The following is a 16,838-nucleotide window of genomic DNA, read 5'->3' as shown; positions in this document are numbered from 1 at the left end:
AGGTACAAATCAGAATTGGATGGGTCATGGTTATGTCCTCATCTATTCTTTTTTGGATAAAATTCAGGTAATCATTTAAAGACTGATCACTTCGCACAAAACATACCAATGTTTGGTTTCTTCATTCTAGTTGTAAAGTACCATAACAAGCATAAACATGTGATTCATTAACAAATCAAGGTGCATGCATCACATAGATTTTACATACTCCCTCCGTTGCTAAAAAAGCTTCTCAACTTTGTCTATATACAGAGGTATATAGACATATTTTTAGCTATAGGTACATTCGTATCTAGAAAAGTTGAGAAGTTTTTTATGAAACGGAGGGAGTATTATACCTATCCACCCTCAACCCTCATAACCAGAACTCCAGAAGTGAATCTCCATAATGGAAGTATTGTTCAAAAAAGGAAGAGCTAACATCATGCATTCATGGTGCAACCATAGACATACTGATTTCTACAACTGCTAACATTTGGCAGACTTCGTATATATGAATTGCACAAACGAATGTGCTACCAACTATTTTAAATAGATAACGTCCTTGAAGTGTCATCAATGTATCTTATATATGTTACTAAGGAGGGAGTATATTACACAAAATTCTGAGAGAGTCATCAGCCATCAATGTAGTATACTATTACATGTCGAGAAGCAACAGATAAAGTATCCAATTGAAAACATTAAAAAACCATGTCAAAGCCATATAATTTCCATATATAAACCACAAATCACGCATAACATATTTACCTTCAATTCAGTTAACAGTCACTCATCGTTGAAAAATAGCAGTGGACCAAGAATCTAGAATTCTAAAGGTAGCCTAAAATCCAATATGAACCGGGAAAGTATGTGCCTTGTGGGTGGCAGGGTTTGGAGGTGGTAGACCTCATTACTAAAACCAGGTATACCGCGCACGTTGTTGCGGGTATTAGATGCATATGTTATAAAGCAATATAAATAAACTATAGTCAGCGGACAATCTGTAAAATATAATTGTATTTTTAAGAGGCTGCTCTGAGAATTAGAAAGTGTATTTCATATATTATGTACTTTTGAACATTATAAATAATTTATTAGATGATTCAAAAAATGAGAACAACCTGTATAATTAGTTCAGTAAAGTAACACATACAAATTTCAGTTCTGGTCGGTTCTAATATAATTTCAATCACCAAGCATTTGTTCGTATATTCTACAATCTCTTCTAGAAAGGCAATAACGATACAACATAATACTCCAAGAATGCATATGACATTTGGTGGCATAGTAAATTATTTGGATTTAATAAGATACTCCATGCATATAACAGAACGTTCTTCCAGGAAGCTAGCAGAGCACAGGGAGATGTAAAAGACACGTAAGGAAGTAAGAAAAAAAAATCTTGAAGCGGGGAGGCAGTAGGTAAAAACATCACTTACCAAAATCGACACTGTTGCTGCTGTGAACTTTCTTGCGTCTTCTAAAAATGAGTCTGCGCGCACAACCCCTATTATCAAAATAAGAAAATTGGCATTGTTACATGTAAGATGGTCAATAAGAACTTGGTGATGCAGTAGCAGACAATTTACAACAGAACTGAGGACTGCTATAAGGGGGGCAGCACATAAGCTAATGGCAGGAAACTTTGGTAAACCTGCAATTCAAGAAAACAGACACACCAAGGATCAAACTGCTTGATAGAAAAATCAACTTCAGGTAGATTTACTAAGCGGCATTTTGTGGAATAGCTGCAGGGCAGAAGGAGAATCTTTAATCAACAAATTGCTGACAATGAAACTGAATGAATATTCATTGGGCATGAATGAGTCACAACATAGAAAGAAAGGAAAAATTAAATATCTTGTCACACAACAGACAGAGAAAGAAAAAAAAGAAACACACGTCTAAAGCCACTTGCTCAACTCTGGCTTTGCAGCTGCACCTTCGACAGGGTTGGGAAAGCTGGAAGCCATACCCTTTTGGAGCCTTGCATGTGTGTTATCTCTGATACTGAAGACGCAGCTAGACTAACGATGATAAGCTATATTGCCTCTCCAGCATCGTCCTCATTCGTGTACCGGACCAGAGCTGGCAAACCATGAAAGGACGCGGGGAAGACGACGGTGTCTATTTTTGTTTGGCTGATGGGAGCGGACGCGCAGCTGTCATGGAGAGAGACGATGGAATAGAGTAGCTTTTCACTGCTTTAAGGCGAGATCAGACGTTATAATGCACGACACCATCGGCTTTCGCTTGCCTGGAGAAGATGAATAGGCACAATAAAATCAATCAATGCGTCAATCTGTTTTGTCAGTGGTTCGTGAGTAAGGATGACAATTTTACCCACGGGTACGGGTACCCGCGGGTACCGTACCCGCATGGGCAGGGTATGGGTACACTTTTATGCCCAAGGGCAGTACCCATACCCTGCCCGTTAATTCATGGGCAGGGCACGGGCATAGACTCGTACCCGTGGGTATACCCATACCCTGCCCGTTTATTGTTAAATTCTTACGTGAGACGTCTATTTCTGATGACTTATGAGTTAGAATATGAGAATGTGATTTTTATATTATATTAATTGTTATGTACTCAACTACCTATTATTAAGTTGAGATAATTAATTATTTTAATTGAAATTGTTATCGATAAATGTAAAATTGTGATTGACTTCTATACAATTTAACCTACCACCGGGTACCCAATGGGCACGGGTACCCGCCGGGTATGGGTATGGGTAAAGTTTTATACCCATGGGTACGGGTATGGGTAGAGGTGTGTACCCATTGACTATACGGGTATGGGTATGGTATTGCTCTACCCTGCCCATACCCTGCCCATTGCCATCCTTATTCGTGAGTGGTACCCGAAGAGACGAAGAGATCGACAATAACAGAGGAGACGAAACGCCCCGGTGGCACTTACCGCTCCCAGAATGTCTCCATTGATTTCCTGTTAGAGGACGTGGAGGAGAGGAACGGGCATCACAACGGCGGTATGGTGGCTGCAGTATTTCCATAGAGAAGAAACCATTAATGGACCAGCCCTTCTATTTTGGAGAGAGTAATGGGCTAGTGCGTTGGTTTGGCAGGGAAAAAAAATCATGTTCAGAATGAAACGGACTTGATGGACGCACAGAAACGGAACACACTTTTTTTTGCAAGTTCTGAGTGGATGATATGGTGAATGATGGTGTAAGGCTTGCATGACTTGGCAAGTTGGGATTGGTCAAGGATGTTTGATGAGGTGGATAGGCTGCATGTGAAGAGAAATGGGATCACCTATTAAGAATAGAAAGATTGTTGGCAATGTTGGCCTTGTCACAAAAATTACATTTAGGAAATATAACCAGGCGGGAAAGTCACTTGAAGCTACCATAATGCATTAGAGACCATCAGCACTATTAACGGAAGGTTCAAACCATGAAATATGATTGATATCATAATAGGGGCATGAACATGTGTAGAGTGGCTGGAGACTATAAACCATGTAGGACCAATATAGAAGTATGTGATCAGATCTTCTATGACCAGCATATATTATCTGTGATCATCTCAAACTACATGAATTGAGAAAGACAATGTGACCAGAGCGTTTATTTATTTAAAATATATAATTGCTTCACATTCAATAAATGGCAGTTTCAGTGCAATCACTGATCAGTAGCCTATCTATCTTGCAAAAAAAATCCCCATCACTTTAGAAGTTGGGAACTAATTGACACACCTGTGCTTCCAATCCTACTAGCCTGCTCCGAATACCATGCACTTATATATGATATTATGCACAAGCAAAAAACTACTCTAGGCAACAACCTGGTGGAAAAAATGATCCAAGTAAGCACGTATGCAACATCACTGAATAGAAATTGCATTGTGAAGAGGGGAAGATGGACTTGGCAATTACCTGAAAGGTCAGTGCTCTGCAGCGAGCAAGGCCGGCGGCCAGGCCAGGAAGAAGGCAAAGAACACAAAACTGATTTGCAACCAGAACTTCGCGCTCATGTACATGGTGTTAAAAGCTTGAAAAAGACATAAATAGTTATTCTTCCAATATTTTTTAAAAAACTGAAAGAGCTAGTTCATCTTATTACTTGTTAAGGACTCAAGCAATAAAAACTGAAGTTACTTCCACCCAAAAAAGTGCCCTTAAGTCCTTAACCAGTAATAAGATGACGAAAATCATATAAATAGTAGTAATCTGGAAGTTTGACACCAATAGTATCCCGATCAAATTCTAGGAAACACAGGAGGTACATCCTTGATCCTTGTTCATCTGACAGATAAGCAGAATGCGACATTGGTTGTAGCAGTATAGAACTCACAATGGACAACCTAGAGTACACAACCCACCACCACAAAACGAAATAACACAAAGGTACAAATCAGAGTTGGATGGATCAAGGTTATGTTCTCACCTCTTCCCTTTTGGATAAAACTCAGGTAAATCCGTTAATGGTTGTGATCACTTGGCACAAAACGTACCAATGTTCATTTCCTTCATTTTAGTTGTTAAGTACCATAACAATCAGAAATTTGTGATTCATGAACAAATCAAGATGCAAGCACCATATATATTTTATATACTCCTATAATATATATCCACCCTCAACCCTCGTAACAGAAGTTAGTCTCCAGAACAGAATTATTGTTCAAAACAGGAAGAGCTAACATCATGCAGCAACCATAGAACATACTGATTTCTACAGATCCTAACATTTGGCAGACTTCGAATGTGCTACTAACTCCGTTCCATAGATGATGTCCTAGAAAAACATTTAAAGACCATATCAATTCTATATGATTTCCAGAAACCACAAATCATGCATAACACATTTTACCTTCAATTCAGTTAACAGTCACCCATCTTTGAAAAATAGCATGAGACCCAGAATTTAGAATTCCAAAGGTAGCCTAAAATCCAATATGAACCGAGAAAATAGGTGTTCCTTGTGGGTGACAGAGTTTGGAACTCCAATGCTACTAGCCTGCTCCGAATACCATGCACTTATATATGGTATTATGCACAAGCAAAAAACTACTCTAGGCAACGACAACATGGTGAAAAAAATGATCCGAGTAAGCACAAGAGTAAGCAACATCATTCAACAGAAACTGCATTGTGAAGAGGGGGAGATGGCCTTGTCAATTACCTGAAAGTTCAGTACTCTGCAGCGAGCAAGGCAGGCGGCCAGGCCAGGAAGTAGGCAAAGATGGGATGCCCATACTCTTTACCATTCTTGGTCGGAAGGGGCTCCAGCTTCCCGGTGTTGAGATCGAACGAGTAGCGCCCGTATCCCAACATCTGGATGAACAGCCTATCTTTGTGCCCCGCGTCGATGTCGGTGACCCAGATGCTTGCTACCCTGGCCCTCATGTCCCTGGGCAGGCCCGGCACCGTGTCGTACACCTTGCGAAGATTCATCTCCCTCTCCAGAATCCACCCGTCGTCGCTGGACCTGATCTCCCCGCGCACCCAGAGCCGCAGGACCTGGTCCTCCACGGTCACGACGCACAGCCGCCCGTCAGGCGTCTCCCCGACGCGGTACTTGCAGCAGATCCCCGGCAGGCCCGCCGGCGCTTGCAGGTAGGAGAACTGCAGCGTGGCAGCGTCCAGCGCGAGGACGCGATCCGAGTTGCAGATGTGCCAGTACATCTTCCCGGCAGCGTGCACGCAGAAGCTATCGAACCAGTAGGGGTCGAAATCGACCACGACCTGCTCGGCCAACGGGAGCGAGCGCCAGCGGCACTGGCCGTCGTCGAAGGACGCGAGCCAGACGCGCGGGTGCCTGCCGTCGATGGCGAAGCAGACGGCCTCGAAGCAGAGCTTGCTCGGGTGCGCGCGGGAGAGAAGCGCGGAGCCGATGTAGTACCTGGAGCTGCGCCATCGGCGGTCGTCGGGCACCGTGTCCCGCGGCGGCGGCGGGAGAAGAGCGCGGCGGTGGGTGGCCGGGTCGAGGACGAGGAGGCGGCGGTGGATCGCCTTGGGGCCCGATGCGGTCGGCTCGAGAACCAGGAGGCCTTCGTGGCAGTCCAGCAGCTCGTAGCGGGAGGCGTCCGGGGCGAAGTCGAGGGAGAGGCGCGGCGAGGAGGCGTCGAGGGGGGTGAACACGGCGTCGTAGTGCGCTCCCTTGGTTTCCCTGATGGGCGCCGGGAGAGAGGCTTTGACGGGCTGGAAGAAGTAGCCGAGGAGGGGAGCGGCGCGGGGCAGGCAGCCTGCGGCGACCCGGCGCCAGCGGTGGCAGGCGAGGGCGGCGCGGAGGAGGTCGGCGAGGGAGAGGCGGCGGAGGATATCGCGCAGGTCGTCCTCGGATAGGACGGAAATCCCCGCTACCGCAGCTTGTGGCGTCTCCGGCGGTGGGGGAGAAACCGCCGGTGGGGTTTTGGTTTTGGCTCTGGTTTTCCGCGACCGCGCCATTGTGGAAGGACCGAGGAGCGAGGGCGCTTCTGGAATCTAGAGACGGAGCAGGTAGCCAGGCAGCGCATCTAGCAGGTAGCAGCGACCCCTTAAATAAGACCAGAGCATGGGTGAACCATTTTCCTGTTTTTTTTCTTTGCCGCCTCCATTTATTCGCTCGCAACCCCCGGGTGCGTGGCCCTCTGATGCCCAGGATCACGTGGTTCTCCTTCTCCTTGGCCCCACCAACCAAAAACACAGCCCAACCTTATCTATAGCTGGATTCATCTCGTTCGCCTCCACGAAGCTCCACGCCAGAGTCAACCTGCTGCCTGGAGCTCGGCCGCTGCCCGCCTCGACGCCGGGAGCTCGGCCGCCTCGTCGCCGGGAGTAGCTCGCCCGCCTCGTCGCCGGGAGGTCGGCCACCTCGACGCCGGGAGCTCGCCCACGGCCCGCCTCGACGCCGGGAGCTCGACCACCGTGACGCCGGGAGCTCGGCCGCCTTGACACTGCGAGCTCGCACGTCTCGCCGACGGGAGATCGGCCACCTTGACGCCGCGAGCTCGCACGTCTCACCGACGGGAGCTCGCCCCCATGGCCTGCTCCGTCGCTACATCAAGCTCCGCCTCCTCTGTGGTCGCCCTCTTTGCCGACTTCCTCCCCTGCAGCCACTACTGATGGCCGTCGTTGCTGCGCGCCGTGAGGGCGCCGTTGCTGCCTCCCCGTCGGCGGAGGTGCTGCCTGCCGTGGGCACCCTTGCTACCGGCGGTCGACGACGCTGCTGTGTAACCCAATTTGGGATGCTACTAGTGTCTTTCACTGATGCTATCAGTCGAGGGTGTCAATGCTACAGGCGGTCGCCACCGATGCTACCAATGTCGCCTCCATCTCGCGCTCCTCTGCTTCGGCATTGCTACCTGCGAAGGCCGATTTTGGTATTTAAGGTGTACGGCATTGCTATCGGTGGAGGGTGGATTTTTTGCTACCATAGGCACAGGGTGTTGCTACTAGCGGCTTCTGGCGTTGCTGTCCTAGACGGACGGAGTTGCTGCAACCTCGAACGGCTCTATTGCCAGCTGCAGGGCGAGGTTTCCGTTGATGTCTTAGAGAATTTGCAACATATGAATAAAAAAATTGCTACAATTTATTTGCGATTTTGCTACATCTGCGTAAGATGTTTGCTACGGGGTCTCCGACGAGGTCTCCGGCGAGCTTAGACTTTTTATTTTGATTCATGGACGAACCGTTTTTTGCTTCAGTCATTTGTCAGGGTGATTTTTTGTCACGGAGGTGTTTTTTTGCTACATGCAAATCTAACCGTCAAAATGGTTGATCCGACCGGGGACCGGTCGGGGAATCGAGATCCCGGGACGCCCAGCTCGTGTAACACCCCGTTGCTAGGAGATCGCCGGAGCGTGAGGAAGAGGATAACACCGCTTGTGGAGAGCGGCCACCGGAGGGATCGGCCTTGTGGAGAGCGACCACGGAGAGGATCGTCGCTTGTGGAGCGACCACCGGAGAGAGGTAGGGGACGGAGAGAGAGGAACGGGAGCAACCCGACTCAGTACAATTTCCTCGATGTCTTCCTACAGGTGCGCTTCTCCTTTTGTTGGCATCCATCAGTACTGCCAGCCCAAGACCACCAGGCCCGTGGCCCATGACGTCTAGGCCTACCTCTCCCAAGGTATCCGGGTGTGACAATACCGCCCCCAAAAAACATTGCTTGTCCCCAAGCAATGGATGAACGCCGCTTCCACGGACACCTCCTTCCACGAACACCTCCAGGGTCCCATGGCATTCCATCAAGCTGTGTCCTGTTGCATAGCTTATGGATACTGAACTTGGACAGGAACTGCAAGCAGAAGTAGCACACGCCTGGATCACACTGCTTGCACTGAAGGTAGCATCCAAACCCGCCAAAGGAACAGTAATTACTGCAGTTGTATAACTCATACTCAAGATGAACCCATCCATGTCCACAGTATAGCTCAAGGATAATGTCAGCACGGCACTGAACCATGAGCACATCCGATAGAACTGATAGGTCAGTGAATTTCTTGCAGCCACTAAGAAATAATGTTCCATCAAGATCAGCATCTGGTAACATACTGTTTCGAGTTACCTGTCTGTACAAATTGATGTGTGCCTTTGATACTGAACTCGCATCCATCCGTTGTTGGCAGTTTCTCAAGCAATAGCTACATTCTTGCAGATTGCTTTCCAAAAGCATGAGAACCCCAGGGTGTAAAGTATCAGTGTTACAAGAAGTAACGATATTACCTTTTGCTGATTGAACACTTGCCCTTGTTCCCTCACCAGTAGCAACACATCTCATCATAATGATTTGACACAAGCAAATTCCATGACGGAAGAAGGTAGTGATGGCAACCTCGAGCTCCAGAGTAGATTTTTTTCTCAGCCTAGAAGTGCAGCAATAAGTATCACGTGTCCCTGTTGTACTAAGCTCGGTTACTTCTGCAACACTAATCCACACACCTGGATCCCACTTCTTGTACTGAAAGTACCATCCAGAATATATGGAACAACAGAAGTCCCTGCACTTGTACGGTTCTTGTACTTGTAGATGCCATAACATGTCATTTTTCTCATCACTATTAACACTAGAACTGGCAGTCTGAACTTCTCATCACAGATGCATTCAGTCGTGCACTCTTTAGTGAAATAACCTGTAGCTGAGATCACGTTGGCAGATTCCATGAGAGAATTCATAGGCTGCTCCAAGAATATTGACAAGCCGCCAACATGAGTGAGCACACTATTGCCAATACCATCATCCACATAATCAAACCAAAGCACTAAGAAAATTGATATGCCAGCGACGTGAGTGAACACATCATCGTTGTTGTCATCTTCAGAGCAATCCGTTGAACCTTTGGTGGGTGTCGGCGCAACAACGTCACTGATGTCGTTGACACTGGTGTCGGGGTTGGTGTCGAGCGCCAAGGTGGCCATGGGCTTGACAGCGCATGAGTTCCCGAGGAGCGCAGCCTGTAAGCCAACCACCTCCTTGCTGTTGAGGTCCTTGTAGATGATGGTCGTTGCAGCGCTGGAAGCTGATCGAGGCTGAGAAGAAGTGAGTGGCTCCACTTCCGCTCGGTCCCAGTCAACCACGACCATTTCAGAGTTGGGCAGCCTGTGAATGCTGATGGATGATTGGGCATACTGGATGTCCAGAAGGCAGCAACCATCATAGACGCACCGACCATTCAGATCGCCTCGTGCTTTGCTCGCCTCGTGCCATGACTGGAACTCAACAACTGCCTTGGAATGAGTATGCTGTAGTACACAAATTTCATTAACGCCATAGCGATCAAAAACCTGATGAAGCACCTTCTCTGTGACTGGGTAGAGCGCACAGGTTACGGTGACTAAGAGAACATGGCTGGCTGTCAGCTTTTGGCGCCCAGACCTTTCATCGAACATGTGGTGTGCACTGAGATGCTGCTTCTCCTCCATGCGCGAGGTTGAACACATCGTGGGCACATGGACCAGAGGTGTGGTCCTAGACGAAGTTGGGGTGTTCGCCTGCACCAATTGCTCCGTTGACTTCAACCGCTGTGGACGAGAATCCCAGATGCGTTGCGTCGAATTCTGGAGACGTGCGATCTGATCCAGCGAGTCACTTGTCGACTTCAAGAGCTCATCGATCCTCTTCGACCGCGCGAGCATCTGGTCGAGGCTCACCGGAGGCGTCGCTACCGCCCCTGTCTCCGACGCATCCATCGCCGCCGCAAAGCCAAATCGAGCAAACAAAATTGGGGAATTTTTTTTTTTGGGATTTTTTTTTTGGAGGATTCGTTGGCTCTGATACCAGTGTAACACCCCGTTGCTACCGGAGATCGCCGGAGCGTGAGGAAGAGGATAACACCGCTTGTGGAGAGCGGCCACCGGAGGGGATCGCTGCTTGTGGAGAGCAGCCACCGGAGAGGATCGCTGCTTGTGGAGAGCAGCCACCGGAGAGAGGTAGGGGACGGAGAGAGAGGAACGGGAGCAACCCGACTCAGTACAATTTCCTCGATGTCTTCCTACAGGTGCGCTTCTCCTTTTGTTGGCATCCATCAGTACTACCAGCCCAAGACCACCAGGCCCGTGGCCCATGACGTCTAGGCCTACCTCTCCCAAGGTATCCGGGTGTGACAATTATTAAGATAGAAGGTGCCTGATTTTTAGGAGAAAAACGAGCGAAAATCAATAACAACAGTGCCAAAGCACACTCACAGCCACACACCCCGCCACAAGGGGGCACCTAGCCACCCTACAAAAGCTACACAAGAAGCTCTAGTCGATCTATGACAAACAGATGGCTCTTCGAGGAGAGACCGACAGCTCCGATTCTGAAGACGAGCCTCGGAGAGGAGATGCACAAGACAAGCGCCAAATAGGACCTTCACGGGACCGCCTCTCGAAGGTCATCGTACACCGCCCAAGGCCAGCTTCGACTTCACAGCAAGAGGAGATCACCAAGAAGACATTCGGACACGCCGGAACGGAGCCGACTGACATGACCTTGCCGCAACCAGACCTTGGCCACCACCGTCGTCGTTGCCTCACAAGCCTTCACCCGGAACACCCGCATCTCCGGTTGACGTCCTGCCAACCCAGATGCCCTGTGTGTCCAGCCCGTCGGAGTGCGCGAAGGGGATCATCAACTTCAAGACGACGCCCTCAAGAGGGGAAACGACGAAGAATCGACGCCATCCTCCGATCCCGTGGGATCTAGGTTTTCACCCGAAGACGTGAACCCGAGGCAACGAAGGTCGGAGAGCTCCACGACCGCCCCCAAGAAGGACGGCGACATCCACAGACGCCGCATGGTCAGGCTTTCGCCCGGACCAAACGAGCCACCACACCCTCACGCGGTCGGACAGCGAGACAACGCGGCCAGCCCACACTCCACAGACACACCTCATGTGCAGAAGCGGCGCCACCGCCGCACACAAGTCACCACCGCCACCAAACTAGACCAAGGAGCTCCGCGAGCTCCGCTGCCACCACCCGCACCGCGCGGGGTTGAAGAGCCGAGTCGCACCACTACCGTCGACCAAGCTCACCGAGAAGAGCTCCGCGGGCCCCGCAAACCACCACAGAGAGGGAGCTTCGACGAACGCCAACACAGGGGTCCAAGGCCGAAGCCGTCGGTCGCAGCAGCGCGAGCTCCCCGGTCTAGCCGCCCTCGCAGCCACAGCGGCCGCCAAACCACCCAGTGCACACAGGGCCGCCGGCCCGCCATCTAGCACCGCTCCCACCCCTGTAGCCTCGCCGGTGAAGGCCAAGAAGGAGGACACCGCCACAGCCCCGGCAACCACAGGCCGAGCCAGCGCGACCCGGGGCAAGCCCGTGCAGGCCCGCAGGAACCCATCTAGGCCCGTGCGCGCGTCGCCAAGCCCCGCTCCGTTGCGCCGCGCGCCGCCACGACCGCCCACGGCCCCACCGCCGGCCATCCGCCCCGCCGCACTTCGCCGCGCCCGAGCGAGCTCCCTCTCGCCAGGGGACGCGGGAGGGGAAGAAACTGCCCCGCCGCCCCTTCCCCGGGGAGCGCACGGCTTTGCCGGCCCCCCTCCGGCGGCGGCGAAGCAAGGGAGTGAGGTGTGTGGGGGGGGGGGGGGGGGCTAGAGGAGGGCGACGCGGGGGGAAGGCCTCATCTTGTGGAGTTGTGGTGTGGTTCACCATTTTCGATTTTAAAAACGTCCCCGTATGGTTTGCTCTAAATTGTTCCCTTGGGTATGGGTACACCTACTAACTCTGAATAAAAAAAGAATAACTGTGGTACAACAATATACTATATGTCACAAAAAAACAGAGGAAAACTTATATATGTGGCATGTGGCATATAAAAAAATAGCAAGTGGCATCAAATATATATGAATATATAGTTCATCAAATTTTGTATTTCTGCTCTTCTCAAATAGCATATCATGTTAACATTAACATCAAACTCATGTTATTCTCATGGAGTGGGGAGATAGGTGCGGCATGGCCACCGCGGGCTGCAACATAAACCAATAGTGGGATGAGAACATCGCAGCACTCCCAAAAGAGAGAAGAAGAGAAGAAGTGACGCCTTCATATAAGCTATGAGGGAAACTTGGAAGAAGCAAAATAGGTTGGAGTTTCGCAACACGGCCCTCTTCCCAGATGGCGTGGTCGCATTGATCCGCGAGAAGACCGACCATGGGGGCTTCTCCCTCACCCAGGACCTAGGAGATGTGCATTAGGTAGTTTTCGGCTTTGGCGCTATGGATCATAGAATTTTAGGCTTCTCGCTTTTGGTCATGTGTTTCTTTGGTTTCAAAAAACTTCTATGTACATAACAATCTATTCTATCTAATCGGATGGTAGAGTGACTACCTTCATTAATCTAAAAAGAAACTTGACATGCCAATATAACTTTGGTACTACAATGTGTAGATTTTTTTTTCAGAAATACCAAAACTTCTAAAAGACATGAAGGTCGGAGAGGGAGAAGGGTTTGTCTAGGCACAACACTTAAAATTAACTAAGCACAGCGGTGCATCCGATCGTGATTAGGAGCAAACTCCCAGAGATAGAAAGAGTCGGTCCGTCCACGTGGCAAACCAGAAAAAAAAAGATGAAACTTTACCCAGCAGGCTATGTGTTTCACTTAGAGCAAGTACAATAAGGTCTAGTCAGCTGACTACAAGGATTAAAATAATATATTTGCGTCTAGTTGGATGAGAGAGAAGAGGAGAGAGAATGTGAGTGGGCTCTTATGCAAGAGCTAGCTCTAGCACGTGCTCCTAGGCAAGGTGTGTGAATAAAAGGTGGGCCATCCATTGAAAAAGTAGTACATTCTTATAGCCAACTATTGTACTTGTTGGCTACATATTGACTATAGATGATATGGCATCTTGCTTATAGCCAACAACCGGTTATACTATTGGAGTTGCTCTTATGGATAGTTTTGCATTACTGGTGCACATGCCCAAAAGATGACCTCACGATGCAATTAATTCCACACTTCGTTCTTTAAAAAGTACTCCCTCTGATCCTAAAAAAGAGTCGGATATACGATTTTACAAAAACATCCTCACTCTTCTTGTCTTATTACCCCGCAGTCCACTTTCTGCTGCTGCTGCGCGCATGTGTTGTCTGCTGCTGTTGCGCGAGAATGGAGCCACGGACACGGGTTGCATGCATAGAATTGGTTGATTCCGAAGGGGTTAATTAGAAAACTTAATTAGACTATGGTTTAGACACTTTTTTAGGATCGGAGGGAGTAAGTACTATTAAACCACACGTCCGAAAAAGACACAAACCCATATAGGGTTCCGTCATCCTCGCCGACGATACCGTCGGTCCGCTCCGCCTCCGGTGGCCTTGGAGCCTTGGAGGTGTGATAACCCACAAGTATAGGGGATCGCAGCAGTCTTCGTGGGTAGTAAAACCCAATTTATTGATTCGACACAAGGGGAGACAAAGAATACTTGAAAGCCTTAACAACAGAGTTGTCAATTCAGCTGCACCTGGAAACAGACTTGCTCGCAAGAGTTTATCAGTAGTAAAACAGTTTTATAACAGTAGCAGTAGTGAAATAACAGCAGCAGAATAACAGAGACAGCAGTAGTGATTATAGTAAACAACAAGATTAAAATACTGTAGACACGGGGACGGATAACGGGCGTTGCATGGATGAGAGAAACTCATGTAACAATCAAGCAGGGCATTTGCAGATAATAATAAAACGGTGTCTAAGTACAAAGCAATCAATAGGCATGTGTTCCAATTATAGTCGTACGTGCTCACAATGAGAAACTTGCACAACATCTTTTGTCCTACCAGCCGGTGGCAACCGGGCCTCAAGGGAATCTACTGGATATTAAGGTACTCCTTTTAATAGAGTACCGGAGCAAAGCATTAACACTCCGTGAACACATGTGATCCTCACATCACTACCATCCCCTCCGGTTGTCCCGATTTCTGTCACTTCGGGGCCATTGGTTCCGGACAGCGACATGTGTATACAACTTGCAGGTAAGACCATAAACAATGAATATCATGATGAAGTAATAACATGTTCAAATCTAAGATCATGGCACTCGGGCCCTAGTGACAAGCATTAAGCATAACAAGTTGCAACAATATCATCAAAGTACCAATTACGGACACTAGGCACTATGCCCTAACAATCTTATAGTATTACATGACCAATCTCATCCAATCCCTACCATCCCCTTCAGCCTACAGCGGGGGAATTACTCACACATGGATGGGGGAAACATGGCTGGTCGATGGAGAGGCGTCGGTGGTGATGGTGGCGATGATCTCCTCCAATTCCCCGTCCCGGCGGAGTGCCAGAACGGAGACTTCTGGCTCCCGAGACGGAGTTTCGCGATGTGGCGGCGTTCTGGAGGGTTTCTGGCGACTTCGACTTCTTCCCGTGCGTTTTTAGGTCGAAGGCAATAAGTAGTCCGAAAGAGGGCGTCGGGGGCCAGCCGAGGCCGCCACACACTAGGGCCGCGCGGGCCCCTCCTGGGCCGCGCCGGCCTAGTGTGTGGGGCCCTCGTGCCCCCACCTGGCTTGCCCTTCTGGCTCCGTCAGTATTCTGGGAAAATAGGACCTTTCGCATAAATTCCGAGGATTTCCCTGAAAGTTGGATTTCTGCACAAAAATGAGACACCAGAACAGTTCTGCTGAAAACAGCGTTAGTCCGTGTTAGTTGCATCCAAAATACACAAATTAGAGGCAAAACAATAGCAAAAGTGTTCGGGAAAGTAGATACGTTTTGGACGTATCAACTCCCCCCAAGCTTAGCTTATTGCTTGTCCTCAAGCAATTCAGTTAACAACTGAGCGATAAAAGAACTTTCACGAACACATTTGTTCATATGATGTAAATATTCTCATGCTATGGCTAACACTTAGGCAGTTCATAATAAGATACATGCAAATAAGATCATCTAATAGCTATGTCAATGATGCAAAGGTACCAACAATTAATAATAAGCATCATGAATCACGTATATAAGCAGGATTGCAATGTTCATAAAAGAGTATGATAGAGTGGTATCTCGCTTGCCCATATTTGATCAGCAAAACATAAATGCTCAGGCACCTCTGAAGTTCATAGAAAGACTAGAAATAGTGATTGTCAAATATAAAAGCATCAAGGTTATACCACAATTAATCATATTTTGGGACAAGCATATTATACTAAGAATGACAGTTGTGCTCTCAAGAAAGTGCTCAAAGAAAGGATGGAGACACAATGTAAAAGTAAAAGATTGACCCTTCGGAGAGGGAAGCAGGGATTAACATGCGCTAGAGCTTTTCATTTTTTAAACAGGGGTAAGATTATTTTGGGAGGTGTTTGTTGTTGTCAACGAATGGTAATGGGTACACTAACTACCTCGTCAACCAGACTTTCAAGAGCGGCTCCCATGAAATTTTATTTTTGGGTGGCACTCCTTCCAACCTTGCTTTCACAAACCATGGCTAACCGAATCTTCGGGTGCCTGCCAACAATCTCATACCATGAAGGAGTGCCTTTTTATTTTAGTTTTATTTAGATGACACTCCTCCCCACCTTTGCTTTCTCAAGCCATGGCTAACCGAATCCTCGGGTGCCAACCAACAATCACATACCATGGAGGAGTGTCTATTTATAAATTTATGAAGGTTAATTAATTTGGGGCTGGGAACCCCGTTGCCAGCTCCTTTTGCAAAATTATTGGATAAGCGGATGTGCCACTAGTCCATATGAAAGTCCGTCAAGAGTAAATGACAAGGTTAAAAGTTAAACACCACATACTTCCTCATGAGCTATGAAACATTTAACACAAATTGAGAAGCATTTTGAAGGTTTAAAGGTAGCGCATGAGAATTTACTTAGAATGGTTTGAAATGCCATGCATAGATATTTATGGTGGACACTTTGGAACAACTTGGTTTTCATGTGTTTGGAGGCACGAGCAGCGTTCCCGCTCAGTACAAGTGAAGGCTAGCAATAGACTAGGGAGCGACAAATCAAGAGAGCAGTAACTGTCATAATCATGCTTGCGGCAGAATAGATTAACTGAGGCATAAAAGTGATACAAGAACTCTGAGGCAATGTAAATCATTGAGGCTTAATTGACTCTAGTTCAGTCATATGCATGCGTGAGCATGTGCCAAGTTAATTCAAACGAATTATTCAGAGGAGGATACCACAATATCATACCTATTTATGAATAAAACAATGCAAGCAAACATCCATGACATGCTACTCATATTAATAAATTGGAGCTTAACATGAGAGATCATGAACTACTAGACTTTCTTAAATGACATATACCTCACATGAACCAACCAAGCATGCTCACATGGATGAGTATATGTACAAAAATGAAAACAAATAGAGTTCATACCAGCCACTCATCACAATCAGATTGTCGTAGATCGTCATTATTGCCTTTTCACTTGTGTAGCTTGAATAATATGGAA

The 16,838-nt window shown here is 48.0% G+C and overlaps 1 protein-coding gene across 8 annotated transcripts; it reads right to left on the bottom strand.

Moving 5' to 3' along the window:
• Positions 1 to 376: 376 nt before the first annotated feature.
• On the bottom strand, positions 377 to 6,459 carry LOC127300456 (uncharacterized). 8 transcript variants are annotated; one of them, XR_007851259.2, is made up of 5 exons: positions 5,135 to 6,459; positions 3,889 to 4,003; positions 3,709 to 3,797; positions 2,908 to 2,986; positions 1,769 to 2,239 (listed from the first exon to the last, which is right to left on the bottom strand). XR_007851259.2 is itself a non-coding variant. In XM_051330554.1 (2 exons), the coding sequence occupies exon 1, from the start codon at positions 6,397 to 6,399 to the stop codon at positions 5,143 to 5,145; it is 1,257 nt and encodes a 418-aa protein (XP_051186514.1). In that variant the 5' UTR covers positions 6,400 to 6,459; the 3' UTR covers positions 377 to 1,489; positions 5,135 to 5,142. The 8 variants fall into 8 exon arrangements, 2 of the variants coding, with proteins under 2 accessions (XP_051186514.1, XP_071676232.1); XR_007851258.2 differs by having other exon boundaries at positions 2,908 to 3,797; XR_011745188.1 differs by having other exon boundaries at positions 1,769 to 2,986.
• Positions 6,460 to 16,838: the final 10,379 nt, after the last annotated feature.

This window comes from Lolium perenne, chromosome 5 (genome assembly GCF_019359855.2).
Source record: "Lolium perenne isolate Kyuss_39 chromosome 5, Kyuss_2.0, whole genome shotgun sequence".
NCBI classification, from domain to species: Eukaryota; Viridiplantae; Streptophyta; class Magnoliopsida; order Poales; family Poaceae; genus Lolium; species Lolium perenne.
The sequence above is the reverse complement of the archived record's forward strand: the minus strand, read 5'-3'. Positions and strand labels throughout refer to the sequence as shown.

What these genes read in the sequence shown, in the direction of transcription:
- LOC127300456 (XM_051330554.1), bottom strand. Translation starts at nt 6,399, where the DNA reads ATGGCGCGGTCGCGGAAAACCAGAGCCAAAACCAAAACCCCACCGGCG.